The following is a 17,895-nucleotide window of genomic DNA, read 5'->3' as shown; positions in this document are numbered from 1 at the left end:
GGGAGGTCCCCGGGTCCTCCCTTGTCCTGGAGGGAGACCCTCCACCTCCCAGAGGAGAAGGGCCTGGCAGTAGGAGTCTTATCTCCTGCTCACAGTCCCTGATGGCATGCAGTATCTGGACTGCGGCCTGGAGCTCCTCCAGCTGGCACTCCAGAAACCCCAGTAGGGAGCAGACCCCACAAGGGGAGGTGGCCATGCTTCTGGGCCCCAGAGCCTGAAAAAGAGACAGGCAGCCCCTGCAGCCGAGAGCCAGGGGCTCTGTCTGTGTGAAGCCCAGAACCATGGGCTCTGTCTGGGTGGCTGTCTCTGAGGTGCCAGAAGGGGGTGCTGCAAACCCCAAGGGTGCAGCGCATGCCCATCCGGGTCATGCCACTGGTGGGCTGGCTACGGCTGGGACTGTCTGCTCTGGGGGACTCACAGGCAGGGCCTCGGGCCCTCCCGCTCGCTCTCCTGCGCAAACTCCCGCGCTAACTCTCGCACCGGGCTCAGGAGCTTTCCATTAGTAAGTGTGCTGTTTATACAAAGGGTATAGATATTGCATCGTGCCACAAATAAGGCCAGATTCAGGCATACATTCAGGATCAAAGTCAAGAACAGTGCTACCAAGAATACCCAGTCTCCAGTTCCCATCGACCATAACTTGGAGACAAAGCATTCCTTGTGTCATGATAAGGCAGGTGTAGGGAGATAGTTGGTTCCAAAGTATATGTGCTTTATAAACAATGCTTTGCATTTCACCTAGAAAGTGAATTGACAGCCAATGCAAAGTACAGAGCATCAGATAACATGCTACACTTGGCCTGCTTTTCCTAAAATGTTAGCAATTAAATGAAGCTAGGATTTCCAAACAGTCTTTAAGGTTGGCCCCAGGCAGGACAAATATGTTCTTATAACTGCAGTATATTCTGTTCCCAGTGGTACAGGCATTTCATTTATTTTTTTTCCACCTAATCTTAAATGTGTAGGTGTGTGCTCTGATCTTCATTACTGTTTAGCTTTTTGTGATGGAGAGAATTGCCTTCGATCGTGGAACTTGGCTTCCAAGATCAACGACCAGTCTTTGACTGTTACTGCAAACAAGCCAAAGAAAATCAGTGGAATTCAGGATATTGTAACTATACAGAACTATCCCAGGCAAGTGCAGAAAAAAGACTGTTCTTTCATTTAGAGAACTCTTCCCTGTTTCAGAGCTGTCAGGCAGCATTTCAGGCAAGATGTTAGATTTGGGAAACCACTGGTAAAGTCTTTCAAAGGAGATGTTTCTCCACTCTTTTCCTTGTAAACTGTGTGCTACTTTGGGAGTGATTCTATAAATCATTTATGTTAAACAAACTGATTTAAATTGCACACTGCTTGAGGCAGAGACCTTTTGTACATGTATTACCCTATTGAATACACTGCCAGTGTTTGTTTTAAAATGGTCAATCCAAAAGTGCTTTCCACTCTGAATTTTTACAAATAGGCATAACACAATACCTTCATAAGGCACAGTGATTTGCTCTTACTGGTTTTAACTGCTTGCAACATATTCTTATCTAACAAATGGCCATGGCCTAGGGTATTGTCTCTAGATCTGCTTTTAGTGGCAGTATTAGTAGCCTTGACAAGGCCTGAATGGGCACAGAAACCTGCTGCTCTCTGTGCTCTCTCTATTCTGTGGATAAATTAAACTTCAGAACCCAAGGCTGACTCCAACAGTTTTCATGAGCATAACCAAAGCCTCTTGAAAAAGAAAAAACCCAACATTTACATATTTTAAAATCTTAAGGAAGGTACCATATTAACTTGAATACAAGATGAGGTTTTTTTTCCCCTTGTCTTACATTCATCTACATGGAAACCTCACTAAATACATTGTCTGTAATTTCCAGTGAGTTCTGTTTCTTCACCAGTCTTAAATGTCTGGCAAACATCACCAAATGGGGCCTGAAATATTCACCCAGAATCCCCCCATTGTCCCCTCTCAGCCTACTGCATATGATTAGTGTCCATGAAGTGGAGCTGGACCACATTACCCTACACCTTATCTACATATAATTTTTTGGAGTATCCCAGGACTCATAACAAGAACACCCAGTTCCAGCCATGAGTGGGGGAAAAATTAGCATGTGGATCCTTTTTTGGGAAGTATCTGGAGTACACACACACACTGAATATTGTTGAGGTATGCGGTCACCAAATGCTGTTGTTTCTACTGGGCCCAACCCAATGAACTATATGGTAAATCATGAGCATTTTTGGCTTTGGACTAATATGATACATAAGGGGCATGTCTAAAAGTGCAGTAGACTAATTCTACTGTGCATTACTATGTTATGGTAAATGCTGTGTTAATACACAGGAGAATTAGTCTACTGTGCATTAGCATCATGTAAAAACATGCGCTAATGCTACTGCGCAGTAGTGCCAATTACAGCGCATTAAGTTAGTACCTGTTATTACAGGTACTAAATGTGCTATTATTATGGTGCATTAATGCACATGTAGACATACCCAGTTCATACTATATATAAGTAAGTACAAAAGTGCTGCTTAAAAGTGTGTTTATGGAATGCCTGTAGTAAAACTTGCAGCATTTGCAAAAAAAGGTATGGTGCACCATGTCTGTATGAATTAAGTTTATAGGTAGTATATGCAAATTACTACAGGCCTGGTTTTTTTGAGATTAGTGTTTTCAGATTTGCTCTTCATTTCCATGTACTCAGTGAGAGCAGGGTCTGACAGTAAGGAGTGGGGAAGGGGCTGCAGGAGGGAGAAGTTGGGGGAGGGGCAGAGGGCAGGGGGGCTCCTGACCTCCCCAGATTTATTTTCCCTGCTGTAGCAGTAGGAGGAGGACAAATTCAAAGCAAATCCCCAATAATTAGATTCTATACCTGGACAATTATAACATGTATAAGTTATCCATATATAAAGTCTAATTATTGGTGGTGGGGGGTCATCTTATATTCAGGGTCATTTTGTATTCAAGTAAATACACTATTTACTTTCTTCCCAAAGAGTGCAGGATCAACTCCTCACCAAAGATCTAAAAGGACATGGAAAGACCAATGTTATGTACCAAGGGAGTAACCTATTTCAAAGGCCTACCAAAAATGGAGCTGCTGATCAATCTCATTTTCTGATGCTCTCCTGATGAGCCTGACAAAAGAACCTGAATGTTATCTTGAATGTTATATAGAGGTGTTATTAAGACTCAGCTGCACCAAACATGATTTCAACTGTGATCTGAGATGACTGCCCAGATTTTCCACGAGTTCTCATTTGGTCCCTGTGTCAGCTTTTTCTATACAGACTGCCGGCTGTTAAGAATGATTATGATTTACAGAGAAGCCCATCATGTTAGACTGCATGTAGCAACATGCTGAGCCACAACTTTTGAAAAATTAAATTGTACTTCATAATGCACCAAAAAGAAGAAAAATTAAGATTTAGAAACTTACTAAAAAAATATCTGAAGTGAGATCTGTATTTTTATTAACCAAAAAGAGCCAGGATTTCAGCTCTGGGAACTATCTGCTATGTGTTTTTGCTTGAAAAGACTGAAATGTTGGTAAGGTGATAGTGAATGGTGTTCTTTTGGTTTTGAAGGTATGTTGTATGCAGAAATCTGAGTCCTGGAGCCATTACAGTGTGGAACATAGTGAAATCGAAGTGCAAAGGCAGTGCAGTAAGAGTGGAGAGAGGGCTGGTGGAGAACACAGACATTGTGCTGGTTAGAGATATGAAACTCTTTGTCCTGACAGACAAGGGGATGGCTCCCTTTACAGACCCTCCACTATCCATTTTTCAGGTACTAAACACAGCTTTATTCAAATTTTGTGAGCACGTGCATGTGCATTCACATGTGTTTTAAGTTACTTACTAACTTGGTGCCCAACCTTTTAGTCCCACAGGCCAGATGGGTAGTGCCAAGCCCATCCGCAGGCTGGATCTGGCGTGCAGGGCAGGGATGCCCAGGGTCCGATTCCACCACATGGTAGCAGCTTGACCCAGGCCTGATTCAGCAATGCAGGGCTTGAAAGTCTGGCTGTGGGGGAAGAGTGGCCAAATTTCCCAACCTGTGGGGAGTCATGCAGGTCAGATGCTCTGGCTCTGCGGGCTGGCTTTGCCTCACAGATGAGGGGTTGAACACCCCCTGCACTGAACTTGAAGCTAACAAGTAAGAGATGCTTACTGATATTATTCATTATACAAAGCAAATAGCTTGGTTTCCTTTATGATTCTCCAGACCCTTCTTATTTATGACCTTCTGAAAAAGAAATACGTAAAGAAACAGACAGGCCTTTACATCATTCCTTGCCAAAATCACGAGTACAAGATTCTTGAGGGAGAACTGTTACTTGGCCTCTCTGAGAATAGGTAAGAAGTTATTTTGGTTTCTAGAAAGGTGGTACAAAAAGCTTCACATGTCTCAGTTAACCCAGATTGTATAGTCATGATATGTTCAGTTAACTAAATGCGAGTAGAAGGCTTGTTGGTATCATAATTCAGCCAACTCTTTCTTTTTGTAAGTGATAATGATTAAATATTTTCATTAGTGTGTGGCCCCAATTCATTTTCTCCTAAAAGCCATCAAATCCTTAAGAGTTATAGAAGTAAATATGATAGACCAATTTCTGTCCTTAATTAAATCCACAATATCTCATTGCCATCAGTGAGATAGCTTGGGTTTATCTGGCAGCAGTACTTGGCCCTCTTATTTGGCTGTTTTTTTCCACTGATTTTAAAAACTTTTTTTTTTAAATGGGAAACGTCCTGCTCTTAGAAACTTAAGGCTAACAGTGTGTTATGGTTAACTACTCCCCCACCTTACTGGCTTGAGAGAAGCAAGAAAGATTGGAGGTTTATGGTTCCTTAAGCTAAATCTCTCATTTGTGCAACAAAACTGGCTAAAATGGCTTTCTAGAAGAAAAAGAGCTAATGTTGAGCCTTACCAGAAAAATAGGTGTAGCAGAACAAAACCAGCAAATCAATCAAAATAGAGGTTGTGGGAACTATAAAGAGAGTCAGGGTGATCTCCAGGCCGTCCTGGTAACACAAGCAGAAAACATGACATCCCTAATTTGATATTACTTTAAAATGCCACCTGTTTGTGTAGGGTACATGCCTCTAAATAAAACTAAAGACTGAACATGAACAGGGCAGAGAGGTATAATGTCAACTTCTGTGCACTCACCTGGCTGAGCACGGTGTCTCTAGACCAGTGGTTCTCAACCTTTTTAGATCCAAGACACCCCTGACAAAATGTCAGCTCTTAGCTTTCACTCATCTTTTGACTACAGAGAAATAATAGAGCACTTCTTCTGTTGCAGAGAGCTCAAAAAGACCACAACAGGTCAGAATGTTTTTAATACTATGGATTTCCATTTGAAATCACTTGAGTTAATCTTATGAATCATGTCTGTGCATGTGACAGTGCTAACATTGCATGGCAAACTGCAGCACCCTTGAAAGGCTCTCAAGGCATCCTAGTTGAGAATCACTGCTCTAAACTTTGTGCGGCTTGAGAGGATGGTTTGGAAAAGCTCTGTTGTTACTAATCCCAATGCAGTATGGTTCATGTGAGGTCAGAGTATATTCCTATCTGTTCAGAGACCATATGATCATTTGGAACTTGGAAAGTGGATTTATAAAGGAGCGGATAAGGCCAGAGTATCAAGACAAGCCTCCCTTGCAAACCACTCTGCCTGGCCAGCTTGTGTCAAAGGATGCTGTGGACCTATACAAGGATATGCTGCTCAAAAGGGAAAGAGGAAAGGGAGCCACAGGTAAGCAATGCCTCATTTTCACTTAATTAAGGCTCTAGTGCCACAAATGAAATGGTGTTGTCCAGAGGAGTGGAGTCATATGTTTGAGAATGAAATGGAGGCGATTCAAATGAAATAAAGACACAATACCACATAACTTTCAGGTGACAATGTTGTGTTTTGGCTCATACCTGTAAGGCCAAACTGCCTATCCTGTGCCTTGGAACAGAAAACTGGAGAGGAAGCAAAAAGCCTCCAGAACTTTCTGTGCAAAAGAAGTGGCTTCCTCCAAGAACTACTAGCACTAATTGCCCCAAGGGAGGTGTGAAGCCGCAGCTATGGCTATTTTATAGTAGACAGTCACAGATTCATGTTGCACCATGCTCCACAGTGGTTCAGCATTAGTTGTCCTCAATAACTCCCAATGCAACACCAGTCAAAACTCCTCTTAGCATGGCGTGGGGCTCAGCCCTACCCTCAGTGTCACTTAAGGGTACCATTTGGCTCTTACATTATTTGAATGCAATTTGTGTCATGTGGTTTAATACTGGAGCAAGTCTCAGACTTCAGCTAGGTATGAAAAATACATTTTGTTACATAGCTATAGATATGATTCACAAGAATTTCTCATCAATACTATAATAGTTTGTGTATGTATGATATGCCCAAATGAAAATCTTGTTAAGCTTAGCATCAGTAAATAGGAACTGCTGCTTGTTATTCATTGTGATGAGTTTGAAACTTGACAACCTGTTCAAAATTAATTTGTCTGGATCTTCATGCATGGAAACCTGTGTGGACTCTTTTAATGTCCCTGATATATCTACATGTGCCTGCAGACTTCCTATGAGAAACCCAAGATAGAGAAGCCAGAGGTGTTATCTAAAGGACTTTTATGCGTCTCAAGGAAAAATTCTCAAGGCTCATCATCCTGTTAGACAGTGTCTCTATTAGCTCCTCTGGGAAGCTCTAGAGTTGACATTGATTAAACTAAACAAGGTGGACTCCCTGTACAGGCACTCTCTGGATCCTAATGGGGCTCTTTTCATCATTTAGGTCATTTAGATATCTTGGTTTTATTTCTGTTTACAGAATACAGTGTTGTTTTCTTGGCTAATTATTCGTCATTCTATTGGGGAATATATTTTGAAGTGCCTACATATCTCCAACTTGCTCTCTCAATCAAACCATCTTTTATCATGAGAACAGAAGTGGCACCATAACATCCTCAACTTCGCTGTTTTGACTTCTGAGTAAATGCAGGATAATCTTGAATTCACCACAGCTAACGTACAGTAGTTACTGATGACCAAAGGAGTAACATCCATTTGAAATACAGCAGAGATGAAGGAGAATGGGCCAGAATAACCTTAAGGCTTTTGTCCATAGTGATTCCCAATTATTATGCTGTGCTGCTTCCCCACATGGAATTTTGTTCAGTGATGTGGCCAGCAGATAGATTCAGACTGCTGCCCGACAATCTTTCTTATAAAGATTTTTCTACAGTAGCCCTAGCCCTGTTCTTCACATCAACTTTGTTTTAGTACTTCAGGCCCCCCAGGGAAGGCATGATAAGAGTAAGAAAGGAAAGAAAAGGAGGTCAGACAAAAATGTAAGAGAGGACCCTGGAAAGCTACAGCAGCTTGCAAATGAGAAATATAATGCTATTGATGAGTACCTGCTCAGTGGAGATGAAAAGGTGAGGATTGGAACAATGACATTAGTATACATGCAATGACATGTACATATGTAATGATAAAACTTTGCATTTTTATGTGGTACCTTTCATCTGAAACTCTCAAAGTGTTTTAATTTAAGGGTGCGCTAATTAAGCCTGTTTGGTAATTACACTTCAGGCCTAAACATGCTGAAGCTTTTTTGCATTTTTGCAAGTAGCTTTCTTTACTTGAGTAGCTCTTACATCTGTAAAAGTGGTTGTAGGATTGAAATTAGGACTGTAAAGTCCTTGAACTGGAACTGAACCTTTAATTCATCTAGTAAGTACACTGCAGACACTAGAATTCAGATAATGTATTTTGCTATCATGCTAATTAATACAAATAGCATTACTTGATGTAGCAAAAAGTATTTCATCATTTGATATGATAAAGTTGTTTAGCAACACAATAGAAAATTAATAAATATACTATTATTCTTAAACCCCAGGATTTTATTCTGGTTACTAATATATGCATTTGGTAAGGCCCATGACAATTTCACAACCATTTGAACTTACTATCTTTGTCTCCCTTTATTTTTTCTTGGACTCCCCTTTTACCTTGTCATTGTTTCATTGGTTCTGTCATGATCAGTTCCACAGGAATAGCCTGACATAAACAAGTGTTTCAGAAAAGAGCCTAATAATGTTAATAACTAAGCAAAATATCCATTTTGCATAGGGCTGTGGGATGTCCCTTGGTTTTTAATATTTAAATACAATGATAATTATTTTTTTTTTAAGTGGCAGCCATATTCTTCATCAGAGCAAGGTTTTTAATTGTAAGCAGGGTATATTACAATTGTAGCTAAAACGTAGAGAATTATAGTTAAAATTCTTTTTTTTTTAAGTCTGTAAAGTATCCAGGATATTAATTAGTAAGCCCTGCTGTTTTGCCGCTGTGCTGTTAGTGGTTTATAATGAGCAGGATCACACTGGTTTACTGTTCCCAGGCCTGCCTAATGTGCCATTGTGAAAGGATTTGGTTTGATTTCTCAGTCATTTCAGGATTGAGCAAATAGCGAAACCAATTAGCATCCTCTTTAGAGAAGCTGGTCACTACAATAAGTCTATATGTGGAGCTCTATGGGAAACTAGTTGCAGAAAACTGCTGAGAGTCATTTAAACAATGTTATAGAGTTCATTTTTTTTTTTTTATTTTAACTACTACTACTACCACCCACTCAAAAGGGGAAAAATGTGCTAAGAATATTTCTAAAGAAACAACATTTCTCCAAAAGTATCCATTTCATAGTCTATTTTGGTGAAAACCAAGTAAAGTTTAAAAAAGAAACAAGGATTGTAACAAGTCTGAATACAGATAGGTATTTAAACATGTGACTGAAATTTCAGAGATGTTTCTTCTCCCAGGTAATAGTGTGTTCGTATTATGCACACCACCTTTCTGTGTTCAGTTTGAAAACCCTGTCCCACCTCCATACACTTGAAAGTAGAACATCCATGCTCTTCTTGCACAATGCCGCTTTGACCTATACTGGCAACTACCTGGTGCTTTCCAACTACAGTGATGAGGAGAAAATCAGCTATATCACATTGTGGGATTTACAAACTGGAAAGGTAACATGGTTTCTGACAGCTTTCAGTAGTTTATTCCATAAAAGACTGTAAAAGCAACACTCTATATTGTCAAATACAAAGCAGAACTTCTGTGTTTACTTAAAACCAAGATGAGGGTTTTTTCCTCTAATCAGAATGGGGTGGGTGTGTGTCAGGGGGAGCTCCATCTTGGATTCAAGTACTAGCCAGGGCCAGAATGGCTCATTTGGCAGGGAAAGGGGCATGCAGCCCCTGGAGGAGACAGTGGGGATGGGGGAACTTGCAGCTTGCCTTCCCACTCCTTGCCCCTGTGCCTATGCCTGCCACCTACCCCCTGCTCTTCCCCACTGCCTGCCCCTTTTCTGCTTACCTTCTGCTCTGGCTCTGGTCCTTCCAGCCCCAACCTGGCCTGGCAGAGCTGATGCTACTTCTGGTTGGGCAGGGCTAGGGCTGAGACTGGGACTGGGACGCTGCTGCTGACTGCCCCAGAACTGAAGCAGAGCTGCAGAAAGAGTAAGGGTGAAGGGGTAGCCAGGGAGCTGGGGGCAAGCACAGGGAAGTCGGACAGACACAGGGGCATGGGGAGACAAGGGGTGGGGAAAGCAGGCTTTGGAGGCAAGAAGCATGGGGGCAAGGGCAGGTACAGGCACAGGGGCAAGGGGTAGGTGATGGGAGGCAGGCGAGCAAGAAGCAGGGGTCTGGCCTCTTGCCATCCACCTCTGGTTTCCCTACCAGAGGGGTACAAATTTAAGATGACCTTCCATTAAGCAGATTCAGTACATGGAAAATTGTAACAGTTATAATTTTCCATATATAGAATCTAATAACTGGGGGGCCACCTTGAATTTTGGTAAACATGGTATTTGTGAATGTTTGAATTATGCAACTCTTCAATGATCTTCAGAGCAAGGATTAGTTTTTGAGATTCACCCAAACTATTGCTAAACATGAACAGATTCCACTTTGCCAGCTTCTTTATGAACAATTTGCAAACAAGAAGAGATAAAACTTTTTGCATGAAACAAATTATTTTCTGAGAATGTTAGAACAGTTAAAGTCTGATGTATAGTATTTTGATCTATTCTGACAACCTGCTTAAAATACTTCAGTGTACATCTGAGAGAAAGAGGATTGTACTAAATCATGTAAAATGAAATATTCCTTACTGGACAGCTTTTTTCATATTGTATTCTTGCAAGTACTCATTAGAAACATACGACTTACAACTACAGTAAAACAAGTAGCACTGTTTAAGGAACAGCTACTAAAAATAATTTCTTCCCCCTAAATTTGTAGGTTAAAAAGAGATTAAAAAATGAGCCAAATGTGTGCTGTGTGGCCATTACAGATGATGCCAGTCGGATTGTTTTTGGTGTCATGGTGGAAAACAGGTAAAAGATGTTCCTGAACATATCATGGTTTCTTTATACCTGCAGTACAGTTATAGGCCTGGTTCTCTCCTACACCATGATGTTCAGGAGAAAGGGACTGAGACAGCCCTGCTTCTATTTCCCAGTCTACCTGGACTGATGCTAGTCAAAGAATCCAGCAGAACACCAATGGGGAATAAGTAGATTTTAGGTCTGGATCTTGCATGTCTGGAATAACTGCTTTAAATTGTATTTGCAAAATTCTGCCTTTCCCACACCACTTAAACCAAATTAGTAAGAACTAAAATACCTTCTATAGTAAAAATTATGGTGAACATATGGCAGATACTGGAATATATTTTCAAGATGAAAAAGAGAATTTCTGGAAATTCTGCTCAGATTTTCAGATCATCAGAATAAGCCAGTGTCCTAAACAGGAGATTAGCAAGAGGTTTGCCACTTGTCAAGAATGAGTTGGGTGTTTTGTTGGGAATCATATATAACATCATTAAAGGGTCAAATTTTAAGCTGAAAAATATTTCAATTCTTGAGGCAGATGTTTTCATCACATCTGTGCTTTCTTTACAATGCATCTAAAGTGAATATCTACCAACCTAAAAGCTTTACAGATATTCCCAGGTAGAGTAGATAGTAATTATTCTGCTTTAGAAAAACCTGAAAGTCTTCAGTGACAAATTCAGCATGGTGAAACTAAGGGCACAGACAGAAGTTACGTTTGTCACATGATCAGCTCCCTGAATGTGCTCTACAGCTGTACTGTAACATGTGCGTGGCTGCAGAGCACTTTAAAAGTGGCTGATGGCGTGACAAATTAACCCTCAAGTGAGGCATTAGATGAAGATGCTCTAAATTTGGAGTGCCATAGGGAACTTCTGTTTCCTAGGGTCAATCTGTTATGTAATCAGGGCTGGGCTGCCTCAGCCTGGCCATGCTCTGCCCTCAGTGCTGTCTGCAGGAAGGGAGAGGGGAGGGGGAGTGATTTGTGGGCTGGAGTTTGCCCAGCCTGAGCTTGGGGGTGTGGATTAGAGCCTCCACACCTTGTATGCCCCCAGACTGCCTCCTCCAGCTCAAGCCAGGTAAACCCCAGCCAGCAGCTCACTCCCCCTTCTTTTTTCCCCACTCCCTACCTGCAGACAGCACCGGGGGCAGGAGGAGGAGCAGCGCTAAGGGAGACAGGCTGCAGGCAGGTCCCATCAGCTCCAGAGTGGAGCTTGATTGATCCCTCCCCCTGACCCAACAGGTTACCATCCATTTGGGGGTGGGGAAACTAACTCATGGCACTTTATGTGAAGCACCATGAGTTAGAGTGTAGGCCTGCATGTCTGTCCATGCCCTAATGTACTTTCACTATCTAGCCACAGGGTGCATGTCTACACATGCAATTAATGGAACTGGATAAACTGTTGAGCAATGTGCATCTAGGACAACAGCAAATTGAGCTGGGAAGGAGCAGTTTAGGCAAAGACCTCTCCTACCCTACTCTGCCCCCCTGCAGCAGCCAGGGGGAGCTCCAGACTCCAGCATGGAGGTCTGCCATGGGCTCAAACTGGTGGTAGCAGTGTGGCTCAGGGTCTGGGGGCAGCCCCAGGCTGGCAAGGAGCACAGGGGGTCAGGACTAGGCAGCAGGTGGCTGCATTGGGCAATGGAGGAGCTGGCTGGGCCACAATGCTCCTTCAGCTGCCAAGCCAAGTGGCTAGGCAGCAGACAGGAGTGTGGCCCCCTGTTGGCTGGGCTGACTAGGTGCAATTTATATCCACATCAGTGTCTACACACATGTTGCTGCATAGTAAATAACTCTGCAGTAGGATAGTACTTGTATTTGAGTACTACCCTGCTGCAGAGTTTATTCATTTTCTGCAGCCTAATAGCATGGCACATGTACATGTGAGATGTTTACTGCAGAGCTAATTAGACAACTGTGCAACAAATGTCTTGTGTAGATGCCCTGGGAAGTTGAAACTTGTACCTCTAAGGAGTAATTAGGACTATGACATTAAGGGAAGTTTAGTTCTACAGAAGGAAGATAATGCCTTCACCACCACCTATCTTAGATTCGGAAGACAGATCTAATTTCTGTCAGCTCTGAAAATCCAATGGGCAAATGATTCTGCAGGGATAGCTGTATCAGCCCACTGCTCAGCTGCTTGCAGTGATCTCTTCCCACGTATTTATGGCTGTTATGCCCCCATCCCTTCTAGTGTGTGTATATTTTCCTTTCAAAAATATTTTTGATCTATACAGGTTGCCTATACCTTTCAAAAATATATAGAAAGGTAACCAATAATTATGAAAATGTAAAGAATGGCATTAAAAGAACTCCTAAGTCTACAGAACTCATGCTTCTTTCCCAACCACCTCATTCTTTTCCAGATATAGCTCACTATATAGGCCACACAGTGTACATGGACAAAATTATGGCCCCTCTACTGGAGGTATCCTTCCCTAGTATCGTAACTACTGGGGAGAATAGGGCATCAGCCTCAGGCACTAACTTAACGGTGGCACAAAAATAGCCACTGCTGCCCAGGGCACACAAGTGCTTAGATGTGCCTCTGCCCCACTCCCTGTTGAATAAAGGTATTCTTTTTGAGTCAGGTATCCCTGTTGCTCTTAACTATTGCGAGTTCAACACAAAGAGAAAGGTAATCTCTAAGAGAGAAAGTATGAAAGATTTACCAGCCATCTCCAATGAATTGCACCTGGAAGTTAGTTAAATAGAAACTCCTCTAATATCTACATAACACAAAATCATCCAATTAGACAGCTACATTTTATACTGCTTGAACTTTGAGTGGTTTTCTACAGCCCCACTGGAAGTGACAAGGGCATAGATGAAATTCACGAGGGTAACATCTGGCTCCCAGAGGAATCACAGTTATACCACATTTAATTGTTTGAATATCAAATCTCCAGTTCACAAGAAACTACATATTTCAAAACTTCCCCAAAATTGTGTTTTGGAAACACGAGCACATGGCTACAAACCCAGTTCCCTTTTAAATGAGCAAATAACATTTACATAGCAAAAGCTAACTGCGTAAGTGACAAGTAGAGTTATTTACTTAAATTTTAGATCCTCTACCCTGTTCCCCAATTTGTCTTGTCCTTCTGAGCATGCTGTATTGTGATCCTGTCCTGCAGGTATTCACGACTACAGACACAGCACACAATGAGGGAGCAAACCCCTTTTAATGATCCTTCAGGCTGGGCTATAATGGAGTAAAAGGCAGTGAACAGCTACACGTGCCATTTATTTGTTGAGTAGGCAGTGAAATATATCACCAGGAGAAACAGCAGCACAACAATCTTATTGGATCTGTTCCTTACTGGGTGTTACTCAAGTACTTGGCTTAACTCTGGTTTCTCTTCAGATCAGGTTGACTAGATGAGCAGATTTGTGATGTGCTACTTCACAGTTCACCTCACCGCTAAAATAATCTTTTATATGGTTGCAAAATATTGTGAAAAAACAACAGTGTTTCAACAGTAGTGGATCTAGGATTTTGAAAAGGGGGGGGGGAGGTGCAGATGGTAGGCAGTGGAAACCACACTGGATGTGCACTACACAGTCTTATTGGTATTAATACCATGCCAAGGAATCATAGTGGTGCAGTCACACATCCCCACTACACAATCTCTGGATCCACCCATGTTTCAATTGCTTTCTGTAAACTGCTTGAGACACTGACAATAAGTCTTGTGTACAATGCATAGACCCTCATTCCCTGGGAGAAGGTTATAGCTGTGTCAGAGTCCAAGGGCCTGGGTCTGTGGGCCCTTCCTCACTTGTGGTTCCATTGAAGACTCAAGCATTGCTAAAAATACAGACATCTTCCAGTAAGATATGCCATATTAACACTGGTTTGTAAGACTTGCAATATGGGTAAAATGAGTAATAGTTCCCAACTTAAAAGATTCAGATGCAGTTGTGCCTGTCTTTGTCTGCATTCATTTAGGCACTAAGACTTGAGAGACAAAGACAACCTCACCTACCTATTTGTAGAGTGCCTAGGGGTCCAATTAAAACAAACAATCAGGGATCCTGGCTTTTCCTGATAAAAATAAATAAATAAATCGCAAATTCTCTGATAAGAAATCCAAAATCCATTATTAAAATTAAAGGCCTCCCACAGCCTCCCTGGCTCTGCTGGTGCCCCTCACTCCCCCCACAAGAGCCCCCCTGATGCAGGCAGACACAGACCCCAGGAGGTAAGTGTGGGGGGGGGGGAAGGGTAGGGGAGATCAAGAAGGGAGGGATGTCTTGTGCCTACTCCAAGGAACAGGGCCAGGGGGGTGAGGACAGCGGTGCCCCTCTGCAGCTGCATACAAACAGGCTGCACATGGTGGCCACCACTGCACCACTGCCACACCCTGAGCTGCCATCCCACAGCCAGCTGCACAGCTCAGCGGGCAAGCTTCATGGCCATGGCTCTCCAGACAAGAGGTGTGGCAGCAGCAGCGCAGGGTGGTGGCAGCTGCATACCACCTGGCTGGCTAGCTGTGGGGGGAGGGGCTCTTACAGTGGCTGCCACCGCACCGGCACCATGGCTGCTACACCCTACATCACTTGCCTGTGGAGCCATGCAGGCAGCTGCAGGAAGGCAGCATGGGGCATGGCAGCAGCCATTGTGTGAACCCCCTGTCCACAGGTATGGATGCACAGGCAAGTGGTATGGCAGTGGCTGCCACATGCAAGCCCCCTCTCAACTGCCGGCCCGGCAGCATGCAACCACCACCGCCACCCTTCTTGCCTGTGGAACTGTGGCCATGTAGCTGTGTGGCTGGCCATGGGAAGGCAGCACAGCAGCGAGGTGGCAGCCATCACATGCAAGCCCCCCCCCACCAGCCGGCCAGGTGGCACGTGTACCAACACTTCGCTGCTGCTGTGCCCCTTGCCTGCAGAGCCGTGCCTGCAAAGCTGCTCAGCTGACCACGGGAAGGCAGTGCAGGGCACAGCAGCAACTTCCGGGTGCAAACCCCCCCAGCCAGCCGGCCAGCGCATGTGCAGTCCACAGAGGGGCACCACTGCCCTCGCCCTCCTGGCCCTGGTCCTGGAGCAGGCACAGAGAGCAAGCTGAGGTGGGGGCAAGGAGGCCCGCAGTGTGCTGTGTAGAACTAGTGGCTCCTGGTACACCCCTCCTTCTCCCCCCCGTAAGAAGGAAAATATGGGCATGCACTGGGGGAGAAACCATTGCCGTGTCCCAGGACGTGCTCAGTCTCTGCCCGCCTTTCCTGCCTGATCGGACCGAGGGAGAAGGAGGTGTTGGAGGAAGCCGCACATGGAGTGTTTACCTAGCCCACAGGCAGGCACCCATGTCTTCCCCCAACACCTATTCCCCTCAGCCCCCAGCCAGCTTCCCCTCCCCCAGCACTGCCCTGCATCCCACTTACCTTAGGCTCCAGGAGCAAAGAATGAACCTGAGCCCAGCCTTGGCTGACAGACTCAGGCCCTGCCCTTCCCCAACTTCCTCTCTCTCCAGGCAGGGCTGGGGGTTTCCTGCCCCTTTTGCAATCAGCTCTTGCAGGCTTGAACTCAGTCAGCCTGCAGAGCTCTTTGCAAAAAGGGGAAATCCACAGGTTTCTCTGCTAAAAGGGAAAACCTGTGTTTTTTCAGATAAAAATAGGAAATCTGTGGTTTTCTCCATTTTTCTGTGGGAAATGGAAAACCCGGATCTCTGCTTATAATAGCTTTTCCACTAATCTTAAGAATTGGCTATATGGAGGGGATATCAATGGGGAAGTGGTGCTCATAGTCTGGGCCCTGTGGGCCAGTTAAATAATGCAGGGCCAGTCTGCAGGCCCTAATCAGGCCCCATGCCATCCTCACAAGCTGGGATGGGCCCCATGCTGCCTTCACCCAAGCAGAGCCTAGTCCTGGCTCGGTAAAGGTGCCCCCCCCATTAGGGAGACCACCTTTTCCAAATTGGAAGACAGGACACATGCCCCCCCACCTTTCTGACAGCACAGCTGCCCTTCCTCTGGGAGCCCTGCACCAGCCATGCACCACCTGGCAGCAAAACTCCACACCACTGGGGTCAGGGTTGGGAAACCCCAAGACCACAGCAGGCAACCCACATCCACCCCACACACAATTCTGAGGGGAAGCATATGCCCCCCATTCTGCCCCACAGGGGGTGCATGCAGGAGTGGGGAGCCACCCCCCTCCACGTGCCCTGTGCCCCCTCATGAGCCACCTGTAGCAGTCCCACTCTCTGCCCTGGCCCCCCCATGCACTGCCCTGGCATGGCAACATCCCCAGCCCCTGCCCCAATCCCTCCCTCACCGTGGGGACCTTGATCTGCCTCCCCATGCCTCCTCCGCACTCCCCCCGCCCAATAAACTTACCTGCAGGGAAGTGCTGTCCAGGCCACCCAGCTCTTTCCCAGTAATGTGCATGTGTGCAGGTGTGCACATGCACATGGCGCCCTATGTCCCACTCCCAGCAGCCTGTTGCAGGCTGTATTGTTGCCCACCTGCAAGGGGACCCAGCCCCATGGGGCCAGGCAGAGGCAGCGGACAGTTATAAAACCTGATCCTGGCCAGGTGGTTGCAGTGTGGGATCCTGCACCTCCCCTGCCCAAAAAGGATTGAGCTCCAGGGACCTTACAGTGCCCATGCTAGTTGGGATTGGACTCTGGGGATCCCACCCTCACTGTATCTTTGAAATCTACCTGCATACTCACTACTGTGCCACTTCAAATTATTCCAAGTAGCATAGGGGACATATCAGTGAAAGCAAGATACATTTGGTTATTAGTGATTTTTTTGCTAAAAACCAGACTTGGGTCCAGAGGTGCACTGATACATCAGTCCATATAGTATTCGCACCAATAAAAGGAAAATTGGCAATCGGCCTTTTTTGGCTGATGTGGCCAATTATGTCACTGATAAATGTCACATGCATGTGCATAGCTGCACCATGCATGTAGCCAGGAGTGCAGCCCAGCAGCTTGGAGAGCAGCATCTAGCTGCTAAGTCTGTGGGGGGAGAGGGGCAGATTAAGGGCCCTGCAGTGAAGGAGGGATTAGGGCTGGGGCTGGAGTTGGGCAGGGGCAGGCACTGCACAGTTGGGGCAGGATGGGGTGCAGGACAGGGCTGTGTCTCATCTGGAGAGTGCAGGGGGAGGTTCCTGCCACTGTGCACATCCCTTGCATGCCCCAAATCTGTGCACAGTGTGAGGGCAAGCTGCCACTATGTGCTCAGGGCTGAAGGCTGCGTCAGCCTCTTCCCAGTGGGGGAGCTGGGCCCGGGCTGTGCTCGGAGTGGGCAGGGGTGGACAGCGGTAGGAGAGGGGGCCTACAGCAAATTTTGAGGTGGGTATAGCTCCCCACCCATAGTTCCACCTCCACCTCCCAGCGCCATTGCTGCCCACCCTGTCCCACCTGGCCTGACCACAGCCTGCCCTGGGAGCGCATACATTAGCAGAAGCCATCCTCACTCCCCACCCTCCCCCCAGACAAGCTGCGGCTCCATCCTACACCCC

General features: G+C 45.1%; 2 protein-coding genes across 2 annotated transcripts in view; both read left to right on the top strand.

Moving 5' to 3' along the window:
* The window catches only part of LOC109301024 (NACHT domain- and WD repeat-containing protein 1-like), a 20,143-nt gene extending 18,755 nt beyond the window's left edge, over positions 1 to 1,388 (top strand). The window contains exon 8 of the mRNA XM_019521887.1: positions 966 to 1,388. Within this exon, the coding sequence (XP_019377432.1) occupies positions 966 to 1,168 (203 nt within the window). The 3' untranslated portion in view covers positions 1,169 to 1,388. The remainder of the gene's footprint in view (positions 1 to 965) is intronic.
* A 2,168-nt stretch (positions 1,389 to 3,556) lies between these two features.
* Positions 3,557 to 17,895, top strand: part of LOC109301023 — a 19,943-nt gene continuing 5,604 nt past the window's right edge. The window contains exons 1-6 of the mRNA XM_019521886.1: positions 3,557 to 3,790; positions 4,229 to 4,359; positions 5,593 to 5,768; positions 7,292 to 7,446; positions 8,836 to 9,042; positions 10,318 to 10,412. Of these exons, the coding sequence (XP_019377431.1) occupies positions 3,722 to 3,790; positions 4,229 to 4,359; positions 5,593 to 5,768; positions 7,292 to 7,446; positions 8,836 to 9,042; positions 10,318 to 10,412 (833 nt within the window). The 5' untranslated portion in view covers positions 3,557 to 3,721. The remainder of the gene's footprint in view (positions 3,791 to 4,228; positions 4,360 to 5,592; positions 5,769 to 7,291; positions 7,447 to 8,835; positions 9,043 to 10,317; positions 10,413 to 17,895) is intronic.

This window comes from Gavialis gangeticus, unplaced genomic scaffold (genome assembly GCF_001723915.1).
Source record: "Gavialis gangeticus isolate Ggan-Ray unplaced genomic scaffold, GavGan_comp1, whole genome shotgun sequence".
Classification (NCBI taxonomy): domain Eukaryota; kingdom Metazoa; phylum Chordata; order Crocodylia; family Gavialidae; genus Gavialis; species Gavialis gangeticus.
The sequence above is the reverse complement of the archived record's forward strand: the minus strand, read 5'-3'. Positions and strand labels throughout refer to the sequence as shown.